The following is a 22,972-nucleotide window of genomic DNA, read 5'->3' on the forward strand; positions in this document are numbered from 1 at the left end:
GAAAACCAGCGTTAATCCCTAAGAAAGAATCTGGAATCCACCAGAGAAATGAGAGAAATCTCAAGGTTTTTCTGATTGAAAATAATAAAACTGAAACTTACAAACAGCCAAAAGGTTGTTTAAATACGTTCAGAACCCTAGACGTTCAAAATTCAAAACGGAAATAAAAATGGAAATAAAGTGCAATTTAGGAAATTTATTCAAAAACACTAAATTGCTTATTTGAAGCCCTAAACGAAGGAATTTGGCCAAAATAGGCCCTCGGTCATCGCCTGTGGCGATGATTTGAATTTGTCTCGTCGTTCCCTTCGAATCGGTATATCATGGGCCCATTTCTGACATTGGGACGGGCTGAAGCTTGTTTCTTTTCTTGGGCTTCTGGCGGTCGAGTTGTTGCATGAACCGTTCTGCCATTTGTTCTACATCACTTTGTAATGTAATCTTCTATTCTGTACTTCATTTGGTGTCAATATAATTGAAGATTTTATTATATGCAATCCCTTTTCTGTTGAGATAATGCTTGTGATGGATGTGTTAGTGGTCAAGATTGAAATGGTGGTACATTTGAGCCTTACATGAATTACTTGTCTCTCCTGCTTTTATAATTTATTGTGAATGAGCAGTTTGATTAATTTGTTTAATTCATATGCACACGCGCACACACAAATTTATATATAGTATATATCGTCTATATATTTACCAATTGGCTGTGGTTGTTGTGTTCCAGTTTCTAAATTTTGAAGATTGAAGATGGCGAAGGAGGCTGCGTATTTGTATGTGTGGACATCGGATCATCTGGTGCGTCTAAATATTACTGAATTGTTATATGAAGAGATGAAAGAGAGCTCTAACTCAGTGATCAATAAAGCTGAATTGGTGCATGATTTTCTAGACGCTAGTTTCCCCAATGGAATGGGATATATGGTTGTGGATTCCAAAGTGTATTTGGTGGGGGGTGAGAGAGTGAAGCCGGCGGAAGGTAGCTCCAATTTTCTAGAAGGCGAATGGATGCGGCCTCAATATGAAGAGTGTCTTAGCTTTGAAGTTTTTCCTTTGATCCAAAGGCTACTCCATCCATCCGCAGCTGTGGGGATACCTTTCCCAACATTATCATAGCTGAAAAAAGTTTCTTTTCTGTTACTGTTTGTCTTCTCAGAGTCTGGTCCTATTGCTTTGTTTAATTGATGTCTAGTTGCCCCTTTTTTATCTTGCTGCTTGTTGTGGTGCAGTTGGGACGACTTGAAAGAGTGTATCAAGGATGATTCTTCATGCTTAAGGCCAATATTGCTTAGGAGACCAGTTATGCCATTGAACAAAGATCCAGAGGTCCACAATCTACACCATAAGATGGAAAACGGTCGACAGTGTGTTTGCATTTTATGCAGCACCCGCATGTTAGTGCCTTCCTTGCTTGAATAGGTTGATGTTCCCGAGTTTGGTACCAAGCAGCGCTATGTGCCAACACAAGAGCATAAGGAGCAAAGAATGTTTCAGAAATAACCATGGAAGAAGACACAATCCCTCGCTCCCTCGTTTCAGAAATAAACATCACATAATTCTGTTAGAATGGTAGCCATAAAAAATTTATAAATGTTCAATCTAAGTGCTGCACCTGCTGTTGTAATTTGTTGGGAGTTGGGACTGTAACTGTTGAAGTCTTGTGTAGCCTGTTGGAGTTGGACACATGCAAATGCAGGTTGGTCCTGGGTTACATTATAATGAACATTTATAATGAGCATATCATATGCAAAGTGCATTATTCATGCTTCATTGTTAAGTAATATTAAAGACCAATTATTATTCTAATTTTATAAATCTCAATGATGTGACTATTTTATTTAGGTTTATTCATAAGTGAGTTCGCTATAAACTTTATTCATTTACAAGAAAATGTTACATCATATACCACATTAGCAGGTAACCAAAAATTTGGATAATAACTATTACATTTGCAATCTTCCCAATTTCAGTAAATGCCTCATAAGGAAGAAGACCTTTTCAACTGCCATTTCTGGCTCTCATATACGGTATACCCTTGTAGTTAGTACTGGTATTCTTTAGGAAAAAAAAGAAGTGGGGTTTTCTCTTGAATTCCCATTTTAGAAATTTATTACTCTTGTTTGCATTACTTACCATTTTCATGCTGTGGATGATGATTCTACTAATCTCTGCTCCCTCACCTTTCCAACTGAGCAACTAAAAGTTTGCTGCCTGCCTGCCTGCCTGCCTGGTAATGATCTCAACTCTCTAGAGGGTGACCATAATGGAAAAACAGAAAATCATGATATTCACTGTTAAAAAACCCACTATAACCTAGCATCATACATGTGGGCTGTATAAACATAACTCAAAATATTTAGAGATAATACTCAACTCCATAACATTAACAATTACACCAGAAATAAGCAAAGGACTACACAATCTGTCAACTACAATATTATTATAACTAAAACAGTACATCTACACGATAAAATCAAAAACTGGCCTCCCAATCGCCCAATTCAGACACCCTGAATATTGTGTGATAGACCACAGTACATACTCCTAAAACAGCTTAAAAGTTGACCATGGAATACAAAATTGACCAACTATATTATATACAGCAGCCTAAAATAACTCCCCGTGCAGATTATTCACCCATGTCACCACTCTGACAAGCTCAATCTATCGAGGATAACTATTATGTATTTGAGGAACCTGTGTTTGGGGAACCTGAAGGCTCCTATTGGCATTCAATGTATGTGTTTGAGGAACCTGTGTTTGAGGAACCTCAGTGCTCCTATTGGCATTCAATGTATGTAGTTGGGATGGAACCATATGCGGTGGAGAGGTCACATTTGATGGGGGTCTCGCAGCTTGGGTTTGTTGGGTTGGCCGAATTATGAACTGGTTTAAAGCAGCAGAATAAGCCTGACCTGAGAGACTGCCGCGCATTCGACCTGTTGGCCGCCAGTTCTGCTCAGATGACAATCCATCAGCCCCTGAAACTGGTTGCACAGTTCCTCCCATGTTTCCACTCTGCTCCCCAGCTGATGCCCTAAAACCTTCAGCATGTACTGGCAAAGATGGCCTGGTTCTGGGAGTTTGATTTTGAACTGGCGTTGATGGAGACTGCCTGGCCAACAGAGTAGCTCGCTGAGCACCAAGCAAGTACCTGTTTTGGTTGTTTAAAGAACTTGATGTTTGACCAGTCCCAACTTGTGCACTTCCTTGCTGGGCATGGACCCGCGGGAGATGTGAAGATGACCGAATGGCAGTTGAAGACTGACCTACCGTCTGGGGAGTCCTTGGATTAAAAGCTTGCTGTAGGTGTGAATTGTGGAACTCCATAAGCCCAGAAGATACTCTGTTAGCACTTTGCAGTTGACTTGTAGCTGGAAGGCCAACAACCTGTTGGACAGGTTGGCCATGACTAAAGGGCCTATCTTGACGGTTCTGTAAGATTAATGAAATGCAACTCATTAGCATCACTAAAGAATGTCGAACACGAAAATATCCCCTAGATTGGAATCTATAAATGTTTAGCGCACACTCAAGAAAAGTTTCTCTAGAATGCCTTAACCAAAAACCAACAAACTGGAATATTGATTAAATCAAATCAATTTGAGGTACAGGGGTTTCTGGCTTGCATTTATACTGGTAGCCGCCTGCATAACAAAATGGACAGCCAGAAAGGAGGGAGCACTAACCTGTGTTGTTTGTGAGGGATGTTGCAATGAAGATGAAGCTATGTTTGACACTTGAAGTGGATTCACTCGGGGTCTTGAAAAGTGCTGCTGCCTTTCCAAATCACTGCATACTGCATTGAGACCATTTGCTGTGGGTGTGATCGATTGGCCAAGCTGAGAAGTAGGAGAGGCACTAGTGGGAGTTGAGGAATTCAAAGTAGTTCTTGGTCTTTGTTGCAGACCTGGCACCGGGGACTGTGCTGGGAGGGCCTGAACTGCTACTGGAGTCCTGGCTACTGCTCTGGCTATTGTCGGCAATCTCCCATACTCATTGCTAGCAATTGAACTTGCAAATTGCAACTGTTGTAACTGCAAATTAGTGGGAGTAGAAAATTGACTATGCATTGCAGACGCCAGCAGGTCACTGTTCACATGCCTCCCAGCTTCTCGATCAAGTGAGGGAGAAATGGCATCAGTCAATACAGGCGGCACAGGCGGCACAGGCGGCACAGGCGGCTGTAAATAAATTGCAGGACCAGAGTGAGGGATACCACCATTCATTTGCATGTCTGACCTTATACCATTGGTCAAGGAGCTATTAGCAAGGTAAACTGCAGACCAAAAGTCATCCTCTACTTGAGCAACAGTTTGATTAACCCTGTTTGTGTTGCTCAAAGGTGTATTGCTCAAAGGTTTCACATCTTCAGTTTCGCAATCAATCACAGTATCCATCTCAATATCATCCTCAGTAAGATCCAAAACATTTGCAGTTGAGACACGGGCTGATTCTTCCTGCTCAGACGCTTCTTTCAGACAGTTGAGGGCCTTATTCTGTGCCCGATCTGGATCATCATCATTTTCCAGTACAGCCTTCCATGATCCATCCACGGAGATAATTACTTCAGCAACATTCTCCCCTACATCTCTCAGGACCTAGGGGAAAAAAGCAACAGGCTTTTTAATATGGGAGAAAAATGACAGAAACAGACATGGAAAATGCAAATAAGTAGCCACTTACCTTGACCATATTTTGATCAACACAAAGGTCCAAATAGCAGACATACTGATTACAGTGGGGGCAGCGCCACGACGGTCGTCTTAAATTTATTTCGATAAAGTTTTTGAAGTCGAAACACTATTAGCTCATATAAGTCACAGAACATGAAATTAGAACAAATATATTGAACTATATGAACAGGAAAAGCTAGATACTTCCATGTACAATACCAGAATAAATTTAAATTTTGACTTCCAAAGTTTGACAGAATTTAAATTTCGAGTTCCAGAAAAAATAAAGCAACCACTGCAAAAATTATACAAAGAAAACTATTACTCTATCACTTTGTTTGGTAAATTTCTACAAGAATCGATAAAAGAACATAAGAAAAAGGAGCAGAAGATTATATTACAAAGAAAACTTGGACCAAGGATATAAGGATGAACAGAAATTCGTGTCTTTTATTCCTAATTCTCAATTTTCCCTCCAAATCCCAACTACTATAAAGAGAACATGTTGGTGGGACATAGAAAGAACTATTTTTTTAACTTTCCTGTCCTCCTCACAACCCCAAATAGCAGAAACAAAGATAATTTTTCCATTCTTTTCTTTCCTTTCCTCTAAGGCAGAAGGAAACGTAGAAATTTTTTAAAATATCAGTCAAACATAATTGTAAGACCATGTAGCATTGTAATAGCACACCTAAAGCACTTTCGCATATAATGAAGGTGACAGACATAACTGTAAACTGAATACAAGAGACCTATAGTGCCACAAGTCAAAAGAGTCTGAGGTCCTATAAAAATAATCATGCAAGCAAGATGCATACAGCCCAAGGAACAATTTTACATGGTTCAAAAGCTTGTTACAAATTGATTTCACAGCTGCTTGTAAACACAAATTTAAAACCAAAGGCATCAATAAGAGAAAAAGAAAACATATTTTGATACTGCATGGAGAACTCACCTGAAGATGTTTGCACAAATGTCCTTTGACAGGAGTTTTGATGCGTGTAAAGCTATTTTGCACATGAAAGCAAAAATGTAATGATCAGCATAATATCAATCAAGTTTGATAATAAAAGCATTGGGAAAATTACACATTTTACCCATGTTAATGTAGAAAAAATATGCAAAAAACACAGGTAGGCAAGATATGAGACGCAACTTGAGCACATCAGTGTTTATTAACAAATAAAGGGGCAGAGGACCAAACTAGAAAAACAACAAAATGTAAGATATAAGTGATTGTTTGAATCAGAACATTTGGGGGGAAAAAAATCAGATAGATATGCGTTAACATTTTAGATGGAGACCCTTTAACCTATGATATCTTCAGAGGAAATTTTTTTAACCCACAACTACCTCAATCTTTCCCCATCAGAAAAACAAGCAGAAATCCCATAAGATTTCTAGCAATGACGTTTCCGCTGAAGGTAAATTCTGATAATTTTGTTCAGATCAAAATGTCCAAGGAATATATATCTCCAAAGTAAAGAGTATTAAGTAAACTAATAACATACAAAACGAAAAAAGCTGAGAAAAATGTTACAACATTAAAGCTACAAGCAACGAATATCAAGGCGTACCTTATGGGACAATTAAGTGATATTCTTGATGGGCCCTCAATTATTTCAGAATCTAATGATTAAAGAAAAACAGTTACTCTTTAAACATGCTGTATGAAAGAAGAAAAAAGTCCACTGGATTTCAAAACTTGATATTACTGTATATCACACACAGTTAGTGTATTAAGTATAGACTGAAAAATGAATCAAGAGTTTTTCTATGTTTCCTATTGAGTATTAAGAATACCTGAATCTGAGAAAGTTACAATGGGCTGAATATAATCTTTCAGTACTTGAGGGTCAGGTGGTTCTGTGAAGCTCATGAAGGCAACCACTATGATATAGTGACCTAAAAATATATAGTACTGTTAGAGCTGTCTGAATATCATACAAAAAAACTACAATACTTGGACATTGAAGACTTGCACACAAGCTTACCATTGAACTGGCCCACAGCTTGAAGAAGATTTGTTCCATATTTAAGCATTCCAGTTACAAGTGAAGGCATCTGCGGTCCAGTATCCTGACAAAGAAATGAAAGGTACAGAATGTTACTAAAGGAAGACTATGTAAGAATCCAAATGCTGCAATATATATTTAGTTATCCAGAAAGTGGAACCACACAAACCATTGAACCGTAGTTCCTTCTATCAACTCCCTTCCCATTTAGAAGAAAGCTACAGAATTTAAAAGAAATGTCATCAGCATACACAGGAAAGAGCTCCTATTAAACTATAAGGGGTTGAGAGGAAAATGAACCATACTTCACTTGTTGCGGACTTATAATACATGCAGATGTCTCTATATTATCTGTTTGTGCTACAAATAATCGCTGCAGGAAAATAGAAAGGCTGAGATCCAGAATGACTTACATAAATGATATTTTCAGTTCCATGTATAAAGAATAACAGTATGAAGTACAAGTTAAAGCACAAAGATAGAAACCACCACAAGTATATAACCATATACTAACTGCTTTATTAGTTGGCAAAAACTTCATATGAAAGTGAAGTAAATAAGGGGATAAATGCATTTTTTGTTTAACTATAAATGCATATTATTGACTACTTGTAGGACTTATCAAATGTCCTATAATTAACAATTTGTAGATTCAAAAATATATGTAGTAATGCCCACAACTTTCACAAATAAGTTATGTTCAAAACTGCCGAATTGTAAAGGTTAACAAAACTATGTTCCTTTCATATATATAAACTGTACTTGATGTTTGTGCATTATAAAAAAAAGTGCTAAGCATAAATTTGACCACACAATGGAGTTTCATTGGAAGGGTCAAGCAACCTTTTTTGTACTTAACCCCACAAGTGTACACCAACACATGCACACACAAACACACAAATGCATGCATAAGTACAATAATTAACATTGCAACTAACTCAAGGAGATGCTTACAATTTTTTCTCCAGGAGAATGCACTGTTTTCTTTGAAATATGGAAATCAACCACGTACGCTCCATATCCAGGCTACAACATAATCAGATATATATAAAAATAATAAGACATACTTCAACGAAACCAAAAAAAAAAGTTCAAAAATTGAATAAAGAACCACCTTGACTTCGAGAGAGGTAAGTGTCTCGCCCATCTTCATCTGTGGATAATACCTGCACCCCAACACACATGCACAAGGAGATCTTTCAAAAATGCATAATTTGTAACATTAGCATAAAAAGATGTTGATAGCATACAACCAGCATGGTTATTACAAGAAGCATAGAAAGGATATTTTGAATCCCAGAAAGAAAAGAATCATTTATAAATAATAACCAGAAAAACAGAACACACCAATCAGAGTGTAGAGAAAGATTACATTTAATTGCTTAGATATATAATAGTCAAAAAAGCTAGGACATATATCCTCCTCATCCTTGCATTAATGAAAAATTTCTACCTATTCTTAGTAAACTCTAATTTCTAGCATGACATGGTTTAGTAGCATAAGGCTGAGATGATATCATCTAAGTAAAGATCAAATAAATTTGTGTTCTATGTATATATATTGTACCAGCAAGTAAAATGTTAAAGCATGATAGAAGTTCACACCTTTCCATAATTGTTTCAACTTTAGAAAGACAGCTGCTTGGCCCAGTTTTAATATCTCCCAAGCTGCAAAAGCTATTCCCTATCTATAGTTACAAAGATGACCATCAGAAACATCTACATGAAACGCATAATAGTAATAACAATAATAATAAACAAACTTAAAGCAAACCTCATTAGTTAGAGAAAACAGTTCTTCAGTCTCCTTATCCGAAAACCATCCCGTCCTACAAGCATTCTACCAAATAAAACACAAAGTCAGCTGGCAAAACTCGTGCATATATGTTCAATTTTTTTTTAAAACGAAACTAAAACATATCTCCAAGTACAAAGAGGGGAAAATGGAAAACATGGTTTATGAACAATGTGCAAGCCATATTTGGGTATAAGGGCAATACCCAATTGTCATTTATTCAATAAAATCAGCTGCGTTTAAGTAATACCTTAACAGAGATCATCAGCACCATGATAGCTGCTTGCAAGCAGTCGTCATTCTTACGCTGGCATATCTACACAAAACATACCAAGGAGGAACGACGTCATTTAAGTATTAACTTTTTTTACTAAGAAACTGGAAAAACCCCAGAATTGAGAATTTCATGAGCTGAAATTACCTGTCTAAGCAACGGAGGTAAATCTTGAGCTTTGGCCGGAACCTCATTGTTTGCGACGGCGAAATCAATGCCTCTGTGTTTGCCAAAATTGAGGGGAGAAAAGAGTGAAATTGGGGTTGTGTTGTGCAAAGGGTGTGCGAATGAGCTAGAAATTACTAGAAGTGGTACCTGGAGAGGGAGAGGCAGAGGTTGAAGAACTCCATGGCATCGCCACGGAAGCCAGATTGGACGTGGAGGGCCAAGCGCTCCGCCACGGCCGACACCCGGAACGAGTTCACGTACGAAGCCGATAGTTGCTGCTGACCCACGCCGCCAATGCTCAGACTCAGTATGTTGTTCACCGCCTGCGGTGCCAGCGTTGTCGTTCCGCTCATTCGCTCGCACGGTGTCACGCACGCTTTACTTTCTCTCTTCCTCTCTCTCTCTCTCTCTCCCTCTCTCTTTCTCTTTCTCTTTCTCTTTCTCTCGGATTTTTTCCAAATGTTAAAAGACTCCAAGGAAAAATATTTGGGGAAATATAAACCAAAATGTGTGGGACCCATGACAGGTCATCTCTGCTAAAATAGGTAATAACTTGCAATGGAAGTTATTATTTTCATTTATTTTCTAATAGAGGTGGGACCACCATCTCATATCAAACTCACCTTTTATTAAAGGAAGAAAGAGTTTATTATGATTTACTTAAATTTTTTGCTGACCTTCACATATTTTTTTCAAGAAATTTTTACTGTGTCCTTAAACAAAATGAGTGTTTATATTCATACCTCTTATTCTATTTCTTATAATACACTTTCATATACCAATTTAAACACCAGCCTACTAAATATTATTCTCACCCCTTTTTAACTATTATTTCACTCACTCATATTTTTTCCAAATAGCAGAAAAAGAATCTTATACTCATCCTACAATTCATTCCTAAATTCCAAATTAAATCCCTAAAATTAATATTCAATTTCTAAATCAAAGGAAACATTAAAATGAAATGAATTATTGATCATAAATTAAAAATAATAAGGGTTTAGGGTAGAGAATAATCATACATTTTAATAGATGTATGGGCATCAACCAAATAGTATCATCGATTTTAAGTTTTAGTGACAGAGTAGAATTAGAGTTTATGGAAGAAAAGAATTATAGAAAGATGGGTGAGTGAGATGATAGTTAAGAAGGGTGGGAAGAGTGTTTAGTAGATGAGTATTTGAGTTGGTATATCAAAGTATGGGAACAATGTTTTATATTTTTTTTCAAATTTAATAGTGGGTGTAAAAATAAGGTGGGTGGGGAAATAGGACAGGGGGATGAGAATATAACCACTCAAACAAAAAAACAGTTGAAGAAAAACTAAAACCTTACCCCCACCCACCCCACCGCCAGCCTTCCCATCGCCCATAGCATGTGTTTTAAAATTTGATAAGGTGATGTGAGCGAGGAAATATGATAAAGGATGGAAATAAAAGCACTATTTTTGTAACTGTCATAAGATTTGATTTATAATAAACTAGATAGATTACACACATGCATTGTGTGTGTGTAATTGAGGGGATTTATAGTAGAACGAAAAAAGTGAACATGCATGTAAAAGGGAAGTGGATAGGTAAAATGAAATTGAGTAGGTGATGGTAATATGTATAAATACTACAATAACTTTAGTTTTTCAATTAATTATAAAATTGTTTAATGTGAAATGAGTATAGTTGACATTCTCCCATATACGATTGACAAATATTATTCTCTTCATAAAATTACTAGTAACCTCTCACATAGATGAGTGTGTAAGAAAAGAGATTAAGTGAAAGATAAGTGGATAAGTGGGATGAAAATGGGTAGGTGATGGTAATATGTATAAATAATATAGTAGCCTTAGTTTTTCAATCAATCATTCAAATTATTTAGTGTAAAAAGGGTATAGTTGACATTCCTCCATCTAATGATTGACAAATATTATTCTCTTGATAAAAGTACTACTAAATGGCCCACATGGATGCATGTGTAAAAGAATAGATTGGGTTGATTGAGCATGTGAAAGGGAAGTGGATATGTGGGATGAAAGTATGCAAGTGATGGTAATATGTACAAGTACAATAGTAAACACTAAACATAGTTTTTCAATCAAGTATTAAGATTGTTTTGTGTAAAAATGGTATAGTTGACATTCCCCATATAAATAATGACAATACTATTCTTTTGATAAAAGTACTAGTAACCACTCACATGAATGCATGTGTAAGAGAAGGGATTGGGTTAGTTGAACATGTGAAAAAGAAGTGGATAAGTGAGATGAATGTGGATAGGTGATGGTAATATGTATAAAGATTATAGAAACCTTAGTTTTTCAATCAATTGTTCAGTGTATATGGGGTATATTAGACTTGGAAAAATAGTGCACAACCCATTAACATGAATACATAGAAAAATTTAGTGTTCGTCATATTGATAACGTGTGGACCCATTAGTAACCTGTTAGAAAATGAATCGCTTTTGTGTTGGCTTGCAAAACCTGTTAATGATCATTATAACCACCAAGAAAAGATATTTCATTTTATTTTTTCCTTCGGCTATTGATCATTTAATTTGCACATGTGTTTTATATATTTCTTATATGTGATGTTTAAACTATAAATTTATGTCATTAAGTATATTAATTTAAGTTTTTTTGTTGAAAAAAAAAAAGGTATATTTTTCAAGTAACAAGTCGTTAATAGGCGTAATGGGTCTAATGGGTTTAGCGGGTGACAATATCCAATAAGATAAGATTTACTTAACGGGTGAAATGGGCCTTGTGCAAGTTACCCATTATTTTTGCAGGTTGTGTTTGGGTTTTTATTTCTTCACTCGTTAGCATGACGAATCGTGTTTGGGTTTAGCTAATTTTCACACAACACGAACATGAAGAAACATAACTCGATCATTGTCGGGTCTAGGTATAGATGACATTGCCCTATATAAGGATTGACAAATACTAGTCTCTTGAAAAAAGTATTAGTAACCACACATGGGTGCGTGTAAGAAAATTGATTGATTTAATTGAGCATGTGAAATGGAAGTGGATAAATGGGATGGGAGTGGGTAGGTGATGGTAATAAGTATAAATACTATAGTAACCTTAGGTTTTCAATCAATTATTAGGATTGATTAGTGAAAAGAGGGTATTTGACAATCGCCCATAGTAACCTTAGGTTTTCAATCAATTATTAGGATTGTTTAGTGTAAAGAGGGTATTTTGACAATCACCTGTATAACTATTGACGAATACTATTCTCTTGATAAAAGAACTAGTAATCACTCATATGGATGCATGTTTAAAAGAGATTGGGTTAGTTGAGAGGAAAGTGGGTAGGTGGGATGAAAATGGGTAGGAGATGGTGATATGTATAAATAGTACAGTAACCTTAGTTTTTCGATCAATTATTAAGATTGTTTAGGGTAAAGAAGGTATAGTTGACATTCTCCCATATTAAGATCGGCAAATATGTACTATTCTTTTGAAAAAAGTTCTAGTAACCACGCTCACATGAATGCATGTGTAAGATAAGAGATTTGGTTGGTTGAACATGTGAAAGAGAAATGGATAGGTGGGATAAATGTGGGCAGGTGATGGTAGTATGTATAAAGACTATAAGAACCTTAGTTTTCCAATCAATTATTAGAGGGTATAGTTTACATTTCCCTATATAGTGATTGACAAATACTAATCTATTGATAAAAGTACTAGTAATTGCTCATATGGATGTGGGTGTAAAGGCATATATTGGGTTAGTTGAGCATGTGAAAGTTACTTAATTCTATTAAAAGAGAGTTATTTAACCTAACAAGTTTCTTCTCCTAACCTTATTAGGACTAAACTTACCAATTCTTGCAAGATGCACTTCTATCTAAATAAGGTAAGTTTCTTAGTGGTCAAGAAATAAAGGAATTATTTCTTAAAAGGTAAGGCAAGTGACACAACTTTTGGCCCAAGCTCACTTCCTATTTTATTTTAGAGAAATTTTATTTAATAATCCCTTTAAATACCGATTCAACTTTTTTGACCCCTTAGCCCCAAACTAACTATAATGACCCTTTTGCCTGTGAAATATCCATAATACCTTCCATATAAAACCCTTTTTTTTACTGTAGCTTTTTTTTTTTCCTCTTCCCCAGCCAACCACTGCCCATTCATCCCCCTTCCTTCCTCCCCAACCAACCATTGCCTCATTGTTGCCGCGCCACTCGCCGACCCAGCCGTCGCCGCCCTCATCCCCTGCCTCTGCAGTAAAACCAATAGATACAGCAGACCCACCAAAACCCACCAAAAAAACCCATTAAATGGTTGATTCTTTGAGAGATTAGACTCATCAAAACTCATAAAATTTTCATATCTTATTGAATTTATGGTCTCCACATAGCTATAGTATATTCCACCATGTAGCAACCACAAATTCGACCATGTGGCGACCAAAAATTCCACCAGATCTGGGTTTTCAAATTTTTTTTTTTTTTAAGATTTTAGTTGGGAGAGAAGATGATGGGTCACTGGCTGGTGCCCACCACCATCCTCCACCTCCCCCACTGATATCTCATTTTTGTCTCTCTTTCTTTGTCTATCTCTCTTTTTTCCCTTCCCTCTTAACTCATTTAGAGAAAAACCTAGATATGGGTTTTCGATTTTTTTTTTTTTTTTTTCAGATTTGGGTTGAGAGATAGAGAAAGGAGATGATGGGCGTTGGCTGGTGATGGAGGTCGCTCTCCATGGTTGCTGCAGGAAGAAGGTGGAGGAAGGTTTGACTGTTACAGTAACTCGACTCGCCACATGGTCTACATTTGGACTGTCTGGTCACCACAGTATAGGAGTATTTTGGTCTGAAAAATACAAAAGGGTCATTATAGTTAATTTTAGGGCTAGGGGTCAAAAAAGTTTAATGGGTATTTAAATGGGTTATTGAATAAACTCTCTTTTTATTTTATGTGCTTACTGCTCTCCATTTATTTTTCTACACTTATCTCCTGGGAACACCTTCTCATCCTTATTTTTCTCTATTTCATTTTGTCAAAAAGTGGAATCAATAAATTATATTCTTTAAACAAAAAGATAAATTTCATTAAAAAATAATTAAAATGGTTCATCAGGAACAATCAATTGAGATGGCCAAGGAGGTCCCTCTTCAAGCCACTACATAGCAGAGGTCAAGAAAATAAAAGAGCATGCCTAGCTAAACCATGTGCAACAGAGTTATAACCTTTGGGGGCATGAAAGCACTTCATCGCATAGCTCCAGAAAATTGTTGCACTCCAAGATTTAGGAGATTATCACATAGCTCTAACCTCACTGGTCACTACGACTCGACAATGGTATAAAGATGAATTAGCTAGATTGACTAACTATTGATATTTATGTCTTATAATTTTTGAAATATATTCTCACTTATTACTTATTCATTTTTTCTTTTGATTAACAACTATCGTTTATGAGTTTTGAACTCAAGACCACCTCTGACAAAAGGAGGACTGGGTGTCATTCATTAGACCAAATGGTTATTAATGATTACTTATTCATTTCATTAAAACAATTAACACTAAACAAGTAACCAATCTATTTAACTCAAGATAATATATACATATATAGATACACATTCAAGTCAAAAGTCAAAAGTTTTATAATATCTCATTGATAACCAATCTATTTAACTCAAGATAATATATCCATATATAGATACACATTCAAGTCAAAAGTCAAAAGTCTTATAATATCTCATTGATAACCAATCTATTTAACTCAAGATAATATATACATATATATAGATACACATTCAAGTCAAAAGTCAAAAGTCTTATAATATTTCATTGAGAAAACTGTCATTTTACTCCTTAGACAATTGGACTTGTATGGATTGGCTCCTCAAACTTTCAATTTGGAAAATTAAAGTCTCCAACTTTTCAATTCTTGGAGGTTGAGGGATTGAGAGGGTGTGGTTGCTGGTTGAATTTTTTGTATTTTTAAAAATTTAAATTATGGGTGAAATTGACTAAATTATGCTAAAAAGTGTCTCACATGATAAGCACATGATATTTCTAAACAGAAATTTGGATGAAATGTCATAAAATTAACGGTGAATCCCAATTTAAAAAATTGAAAAAGTCTAAGATCTTAATTTTCTAAATTAGAAATTTAGGGAAGCAAATTGATACAAATTTAATTGCTAGGGGAGCAAAATGACAGTTTTCTCTACCTTCATTGGTAAGTCAAATCGACTAAAGAGATAACATGCATCCGCACTCTCAAAATTAAGGGCTACCACAGTCCTATCAAAATTAAAGTGTCCTCCCTTTAAGACTTTCGGAATTTATTGAATATGCATTCCTCTTTTTTCATTGAGCTCACCCAAAAGACCACCAAGTAAATATCAACCCCAAAAGAAAGTTCAAATCAGATAAATGACTAATTTTAAATAACCATTTCCTTTACTGCACATAAATGATCTATGTCGATGCAAGCTATATAAAAAAAAACATAATTTCGGAGCCAATTACCAAAAGTTAGTATAAATGCCACCACTATCCTATACTTGCCCTGCCGAATTGTCAATGGAAGCATAAAGAGTTAACTTACATTGTAAGCAACAGAAAATTTATGTTTCTCCTTGAAACAAAAAACTTCTACAATTCAACATAAGGAGTCGGAATTTCAATTATACCGTTAAATTTAATTCTTCTTTCTTTTTTGGAAAACAAAAAAAGGTAGCATTAATCCTGAATGGCTCTTTTGACACGCAGTGTAGAACTTTGCATCTTCATACATCTGTAAGGTACAAAAGAAGGCAGAGTTGGATTATCAACCTTGCAACTGACCATGCCACGCAGCACAAGATGATGCAGAAGATATTTGGGTTCTCCGAAGTTACGGTTAAATCTTGCGCAATCAATCAACCCTTACCCTGAGAGAGAGAGGTATGTGGTTAGAACTCATTGGGCTTCACAGGAATGACAGAAGATAAACTTCAATAAAATCCAAGGTCACTGCACCATAAATCAGCAGAGTAAAATGATCCACAACAACAGGTGAATCAAAAATTATATCCCAGAGCTAATAGACATCTTCAATTCCTTTCAGCATGAATTGCCATACTGTGAATATCCAAGGATGCTAATTGGGTAAGACACTTCTAACAATTCATTCATCAAAGCTACTAAACTTATTACTGCCGTGATGATTTAATTAAATTTCCAAGAAACACTAAAAACTTACTGCAGAGGTTGTCAGTCTTTTTTTTTTTTGTTTCTATTATGCCTTTTGTAAGTAATTCCTACATCTAAGTCATACGTACCTTATGTGGTGGAGTTCCTGGTCTTAGCATGTTGCTGCCTATCCCATGCTTTCCTTTCTTCTCAGACGCTTTCAAGATCTGGAAGGAACATGTCAACGTATCATCGACACTCATCATGGCACCAGCATTATCGAACTCGCCACAGTAATTTGGTGCTGAGAATATGGTCACCAGCTTCCGCTTTCCAAAGAACTCATAACCATCTTCGACAACCTGATAAATAGAACCCAAGAAATCCAATAAAAAAGGGTGGGGAAAATTACAAACACTAATTATAACATGCAGTTTGCATCTCAGGCCAGGCCAAAGCATGCGTTCACAAATACATGAATTGAAAGAGTATCCAATCAATTAACTTTGTGACCAAACAAGTGAGAAACAAGAAATCATGCTTTTATAGGAATATTTTTCAGGTGTTAAAGAAATTTGCACACAAAATATTTTAAGCCAGAGCCTAGTATCTGGCTAGCATGGAATGCCAAGATACCATTATATGTGCCCAAGAAGCACAAGGGACCAACCCAATTGACCTACTCTGTCATGATCACAGAGTTGAAAACCAGTAGTGGAAGGTAAAAAACAGAAACATAAATATACCCAGTAAAACAGATAAATTGGTGCTCAGCCACACACACAGAGGAGATCTCAAATTATAAATTACTTCACTATCCTTTTTACATGTTCACCGACATATGAAAGATAAAATTTAGAATAAAATTACTTCAAAATTTTCATCCATATAACCCTCATGACAAATGTGTCTGTAAAAATAAAGATGATTATTTGAAGATGCATCACATCGGGTTAAGACGTAAGTTCCCACACTTAGTGTATACATGAGCACACAGAACCAATTTAGTTCCAAAAAAAATTATAATAATAATTCATATTACCTGGTGAGCACGGCAAATGAGATCAAGGTCATGTTTCTGGAGAAATTCAGCAACCTTGTCAGCCCCAAATGTATAAGAAACACCACGATCATTCTCTCCCCAACCTTCAACATCTTTATCAGGATCAGCCCACAATAGATCACAGAGAAGTCCCTGATCTGGCACATCCACTGGGCGGGCAATATTCCTGATCTGATCTAAGTTTTTCAAATCAGGAGACAGACCACCATGCATGCAAAGGATCTTCTCATCAATAAGAGCAGCGACAGGCAGACAGTTGAAGCAGTCAGTAAATACCTTCCAAACACGAACATTAAATCTTCTCTTGCACTCATCATAGAACCCATATATGCGGTTGATGGAAGCACACTCATGGTTACCTCTGAGAAGAAAGAAGTTCTCCTTGTATTTTATCTTATATGCAAGGAGAAGGCATATTGTCTCTATGCTCTGCTTACCACGATCAACATAGTCCCCTAGGAATAAATAATTGGCTTCGGGTGGGTACCCACCATACTCAAACAATCGTAAGAGATCCGAATACTGACCGTGAACATCTCCTGTGAAAGAAATACAGAAAATGGAACATTAATAGCATGATAATCAACAGAAAGTTTATATCCATTTTATTCAGGAAATCAAACATAAAAAATTCTTAATTAATCATTCAAATTAAATATACAACTATGTTGAAGATACAATCACATTTTGGCCCTTAATGATTAAATAATTTAACATATATAAATATATTTTTTTTAATATCATAAACTAAAGATTGATTTTCTTCCCTTAAATAAAGGGAACATTATTAGAATGGAAACCAAACGGAGGTTACAGAGGTAGATGGTCATAAATATACAAGAACTTAAAGAGGGAAACTCCTTTAAAACACCTGTATCACCTTAAAAAGGCAAGACGCAGCTGTTGGTGCCAAATGAACTGAAGCCAAGTTAAACAAAAAGGTGGAGTCGGAAGTTATATGTGCCCTTCTTTATGGCCATGAATATAAAAGAACTTAAAGAGAGAAACTCCTATATAACACCTGTATCACCTTAAAAAGGCTAGATGCTGATGGTGCATGTGAACTGAAACCAAGTAAAACAAAAAGGTGGAGTTCGGAAGCTAGATGTGCCCCTTTTTTTGCCATATGTGCTAATACTTGGTGTGCCATTACAGGTTGTTTGACGCTTAATACCACAAGACTGGTTGGTCTATATAAACACATGAATAGTTTACCAACATTTGCACTTTACGGGCCAGGGTAATAAATGACAGGATAAAATATATCACCTAATGCATGTTAACATTGACTTTTAACATTTACCCCAAAAAATAAAAATCAAGCTTTAACTACTTTCATGAGTCGCAACGGTGCACTTTAATGGCTGTCCTCCGAATCCAACTTCAACGAATGTCTACCTCAGCAAGACGCGCATGGCACTAGCAATGCTAAAATTGATACACGTCCAATCCAAAAGTCTAAGCAGCAAGCAGAATACAACAACAACATAGACACTAGTATCAGGTGTACCTAGGGACTACTTTGCGGAGTAAGGAACCTAACTAACCCATCAACCTGCCCTTCCGAACACCCAAAAAAAAAAAACCTTCTCTAAGGCCAAAACAAGCCAAAGCATAAATGAAAGACCTCACAAAGAACCTTAGTCTAACTTTCTAAGCCTTCAGTAATGCTGTAAAGTCCTGCCCCATAGCCCTTCCAATGTTGCAAATTTTGCCAATGAAAAACTACATTAAATCCTCTTATCATCAAAATTGGTTTATTAGACAAACCAAGTAACAATTCGTTGTGCACTAACGAAGTACTTTGCAATCTATAATCTATATCATATTTCTCTGCTGTGACTAACTAATTAATGCATATAGTAACCTTTACAAGTTAGCTTCTGTTTTTCACCTGTAATTGCTCTCTATAATCTAATCAAATGCACCACAAACTGATTCTACCAGAAGGGAAAAAAAAAAATTCACTTCCGTATATTTCTTTAAATTCTAATAAATTACAAAAACCACTCTGTGATATTTCTCTGCTGTGACTAACTAATTAATGCATATAGTAACCCTACAAAAGTTAGCTTCTTTTTCTTTTACTTGTAATTTCTCTCTATGTTCTAATCAAATGCACCGCAAACTGATTCTACCAGAAGGGAAAAAAAAAATCATTTCCGTAAATTTCTTTAAAATCTAATAAATTACAAAAACCACTCGAAGAAATTTCCAATTATCAAAGCCTTTTCATTTCTGAATCTATGGAAATACTCTTCCGCGCAATTCCGTCCAAATAAAACAGATAACCATATAAAGTTATAAACAAAGTCAAAGAAACTAGTTTGCAATCTAGCCGAAGCTAAAAGCAAAGCATTTCGGATACATAAAGAATCATATTCAGTTGTTTACCACAAATCTTTATCGGAGCTTCGAGCTCAAGAAGGTTCGGCTGGCTGAGAAAGATCTCCTTGGAGGCGCCACAGAGCTGTCGTATCTCCGCCTCCGTCAGCTGCACCTGTTTCGTGGTCCGGCCGTTCTTCGCAGCAACAAGCCTCCGTATAAGATCGTCGACAACAGTCTCGTCCATCAAAACACAGCCACTCTACACAATCCAAATGCACCGAAAATACAAAAGAAAACCCAAACAAACACAAAATACCAAACCCTAATTCTCAACGTTTTAGCCTACGGTGCTCGAAAGTGAGGAGAAAGATCCGATTATCGTGCTTTTCGCTAAAGCGATAAACCCAAAGAAGAGAGAATACGAATAATACTAAAACAACATCGAAATCGCAAAGCAAAGATTTTGAGAAATATCTTCGGCTTTACGAAGATGTGGTGGAGGTCTGCGTGGCGGCCATTTTCCGCTCGCAAATGTTAGAGAGAGTTGAAAATGAGTGTGCAACAGTTGGGTGTTTGGGACCTTGGGTTGCGTTGGGGGGACCTCTCTTTTCTTTTCTGTTTGTGTTTCGAAGGAGCCCTAAATAAAGTTTGTGCTAACCCTATCTGGAAACCTTGGGGGAGCATGCGACTCGCACGTGCCAAGTCACTTCGGTCAACTAGAGTTTTGTACTGATATTTTGTATTGCAATGATGGTTTGATCATGATCAGGATTCCATGATGGCAATCACGACATTTCCATGCCCCAAATGCTATCCACATTTTTTTTAATTGTTTGAGCTTTTGAGGTGGACCATGAAGATTATGAATCATTTATGATAATGTGATTAACACTCTTTTTTTATTTTCTTCTTTTGGAAATGGTGAATGAGGTATTGAGGTATATGAAATGTTGTGTGAAAGTTAGTTGATGAGTTTGACAACGCATCTTTTCGGGCCACACATGTCTATATTTTCTATAATTTAGCTACCTGCAAAATTAAGCAAGTACGGGGTTTTATCAAAAAAATGTTGGTATTAGTGTGTGCAGTTTAATTTCTTATATATCAATTGATCAATTGATAACTCATCATCTTTTTATTGTAAGATTAAATTAATATTTTAATCAAGTCATGTTTGTCCATCATGAAAAGTCTTGGTTCAAAAATGCTTCCAATGCTCTTTTTTTCTTGATATAACTATATAAGAGATCAATCCATCATTGTTTATAATAAACAAATGAGTTGTTGGAGAGGTGTAGCAATAGTTTGAGCCTTTGAGGGTATGTTCGATTATTCTTTTTTTTTTTTTTTAATTTGGGAGTGGAATTCGAACTTGGTAAGATCAAAATGTAAAAAAAGTTCAATTCCTTACCTTTTGGAGTTTTGGGTTACGAAGTTCAATTCTTTCTAATATAGACAACCAAGTCATTCGTCACAACACACACTGTTAATGCAAGAATATTTCTAGCTGTGTGAATGATACATTATATAATTTTATATATAGTATTAATTGTATATAAAAGGAAGTATTGGTTGTATTGGATTATATTCAATCTAATTAATCACCTAAAAAGATTTAATATTATCACATTTGTTAAAGTTGATTCTATATTATTATTTTTTTCCTTCCAAAAATGAAGAAGGTAGGTGGGTGAGAGAATTTAAAAGAATGGATTTGAATTTTAAGACTAGGTAAGTTTATATTGAATTAGAAAAATCAGGAAAATATTAGGTACAATATAGTTAATGGACTATGTACAATGTAATATTATGAATAAAAAATGATAAGGTATAACAAATTATTTGATATATTTTTTTATTTTTTTTATCAATAATTATCGTCTAAGAGTTTTGAGGAAATTAGATGTTATCTACTATACAAATGGTCATCGTCAATTATTTAATATTTCATTTTATTTTTCTCATACACATACAAAATTTTATGTATTGTTAACATTATATGCATAGGCTCGCTCGCATAAAGGTTTGTTATGTTCTCATCACACGGGATCACTTGCATTGCCATTGAAGGAGATTCTAAATTTCTTATTGATATATTGAAAGATGATATTTACATGCTTTCGCATATTTTTATTACAATTTAGGAAATTGTAAGGACATTGCAAGTCTACTCCAACACTTGTGAACATTTCACTTCAACATGTATTTCGCAAAGCTAATTTCTTTGCAGATTATCTTATATCACTATGTCATTAATATCAAGATACTATCATATGATCCATATATCTCTCCCTATATTTTTTTAAATTTAATATAGAATTAATACGCCGTTTCACCATCGAGGTCTATATTTGTAATGTTAGTTGGCTTAGCAAAGTTTTATTTTTCTTTCTCAATATCACACAGACAATCTAGCCGCCATCCCAAAAGAAAAAACTCTCTCCTCTTCTTAACCTCTCCATGGGGGAGGGGCGGCCTTTGTGTTCTCACAGACTGCTCCTCCCCTCGCCCCTCTCTCTTTTGTTTTTTTTTTCCGTTTTCTGTGTTTTTATTTTTGTTCTTTGGGATACTCTCATCCCAATAAGTGAGAGTGTTTTCATCTCTCCTTGTGAGAGTTTTTCCACCTCTCTTCGTGAGAGTTTTTCAGATTTTGTTTGTTTTGGTTTGTTTTGTGTTTTGATGCTTTCAGGTTTTCTCTGGCGCTCATCACAAGGTGTTAGGGAGTCACTATTTTCGCCGGTACCGGTCATATTTCCACCGGTTACTATTGCCACATCCGCCACTTTGCGCTATTGTCAGCCTCGACTTAGAGATGTTGGTAGGATCGTGAACCCAAATGCGACTAGTTCGCTAATTCCTACGGTGCCTCTCTGGCTCCATTTGATGGCTATAGTATCTGCTCGATGCCGATGTTATGAGATCTTCGAATTTCTGTGGGCTTTTCTGCTCCACTTTTGTGGGTTTTTGTTTTCTTGTAAGCCTTTAGGCTCATATTTTGTATTCTCTCTGCCTTTTTGGCTGTTTTAATATAATGATTTGCTTTATTCTCAAAAAAAAAATATCACACAGACAATAATCATGACCAAATTTAATAAATGATCGTAAAGCTTAATTCATTCTAGCTACAGTGAGAATCATAGTTTAATGACCAATTAGTTACTAGTCTAGTAATACTTATGTCCACAATAATTCAAATCTCTCCTCCTCAAACATAAAAAAAAAATGATGATAAAGTTAATAAAAAACGCATTCATCAAATTGAATTGAGTATAAAATGTAACTTTACTTTTGTTTTTTTATAGAATCACTTTTAGGTAGAGCAATTTTAAGATACTTGATACAATATGTTGAGACTCTAAGAAACAATGTGATGAAACGTATCACATGAGTTAAAGAGTCAACTATCTTTAGTGTACAATTTGTTCTTTGGAAGACCTTGTTACAGACGACTTATACTCCTAGGATAACAAATGTGTATCTCTCATTGGCGGTCCTTAGATAAGCCACCGCATGTAAAAG

General features: G+C 35.7%; 2 protein-coding genes across 3 annotated transcripts; both read right to left on the bottom strand.

The window, feature by feature from the left end:
• Window positions 1–2,414: 2,414 nt before the first annotated feature.
• On the bottom strand, window positions 2,415–9,371 carry LOC147274116 (RING/U-box superfamily protein). Its single transcript, XM_086256207.1, has 16 exons — window positions 9,076–9,371; window positions 8,908–8,980; window positions 8,737–8,802; window positions 8,466–8,531; window positions 8,297–8,379; window positions 7,806–7,857; window positions 7,646–7,717; window positions 6,997–7,064; window positions 6,861–6,909; window positions 6,671–6,755; window positions 6,480–6,581; window positions 6,254–6,305; window positions 5,632–5,683; window positions 4,687–4,803; window positions 3,690–4,601; window positions 2,415–3,435 (listed from the first exon to the last, which is right to left on the bottom strand). The coding sequence occupies exons 1-16, from the start codon at window positions 9,279–9,281 to the stop codon at window positions 2,665–2,667; spliced, it is 2,826 nt and encodes a 941-aa protein (XP_086112333.1). The 5' UTR covers window positions 9,282–9,371; the 3' UTR covers window positions 2,415–2,664.
• A 6,030-nt stretch (window positions 9,372–15,401) lies between these two features.
• TOPP3 (type one serine/threonine protein phosphatase 3) lies at window positions 15,402–20,057 on the bottom strand. Of its 2 annotated transcripts, XM_086256227.1 has the most exons (4): window positions 19,520–20,054; window positions 17,105–17,664; window positions 16,212–16,424; window positions 15,402–15,821 (listed from the first exon to the last, which is right to left on the bottom strand). In XM_086256227.1, exons 1-4 carry the CDS (start codon window positions 19,695–19,697, stop codon window positions 15,810–15,812), a joined length of 963 nt encoding a protein of 320 aa, XP_086112353.1. In that variant the 5' UTR covers window positions 19,698–20,054; the 3' UTR covers window positions 15,402–15,809. The 2 variants fall into 2 exon arrangements, with proteins under 2 accessions (XP_086112353.1, XP_086112352.1); XM_086256226.1 differs by lacking the exon at window positions 15,402–15,821 and having other exon boundaries at window positions 16,182–16,424; window positions 19,520–20,057.
• Window positions 20,058–22,972: the final 2,915 nt, after the last annotated feature.

Source organism: Dryas octopetala, chromosome 9 (genome assembly GCF_963921425.1).
Source record: "Dryas octopetala chromosome 9, drDryOcto1.1, whole genome shotgun sequence".
Classification (NCBI taxonomy): domain Eukaryota; kingdom Viridiplantae; phylum Streptophyta; class Magnoliopsida; order Rosales; family Rosaceae; genus Dryas; species Dryas octopetala.

Coding starts and splice junctions, on each gene's coding strand:
- LOC147274116 (XM_086256207.1), bottom strand. CDS start 9,281: ATGAGCGGAACGACAACGCTGGCACCGCAGGCGGTGAACAACATACTG. Junction 8,981..9,075: donor CTCTGCCTCTCCCTCTCCAG/GTACCACTTCTA, acceptor TGGCAAACACAG/AGGCATTGATTTCGCCGTCG. Junction 8,380..8,465: donor TGTTTTCTCTAACTAATGAG/GTTTGCTTTAAG, acceptor TTGTAACTATAG/ATAGGGAATAGCTTTTGCAG.
- TOPP3 (XM_086256226.1), bottom strand. CDS start 19,697: ATGGACGAGACTGTTGTCGACGATCTTATACGGAGGCTTGTTGCTGCG. Junction 17,665..19,519: donor AGCTCCGATAAAGATTTGTG/GTAAACAACTGA, acceptor TTTCTTTCACAG/GAGATGTTCACGGTCAGTAT. Junction 16,425..17,104: donor TCATTTGCCGTGCTCACCAG/GTAATATGAATT, acceptor TCTATTTATCAG/GTTGTCGAAGATGGTTATGA.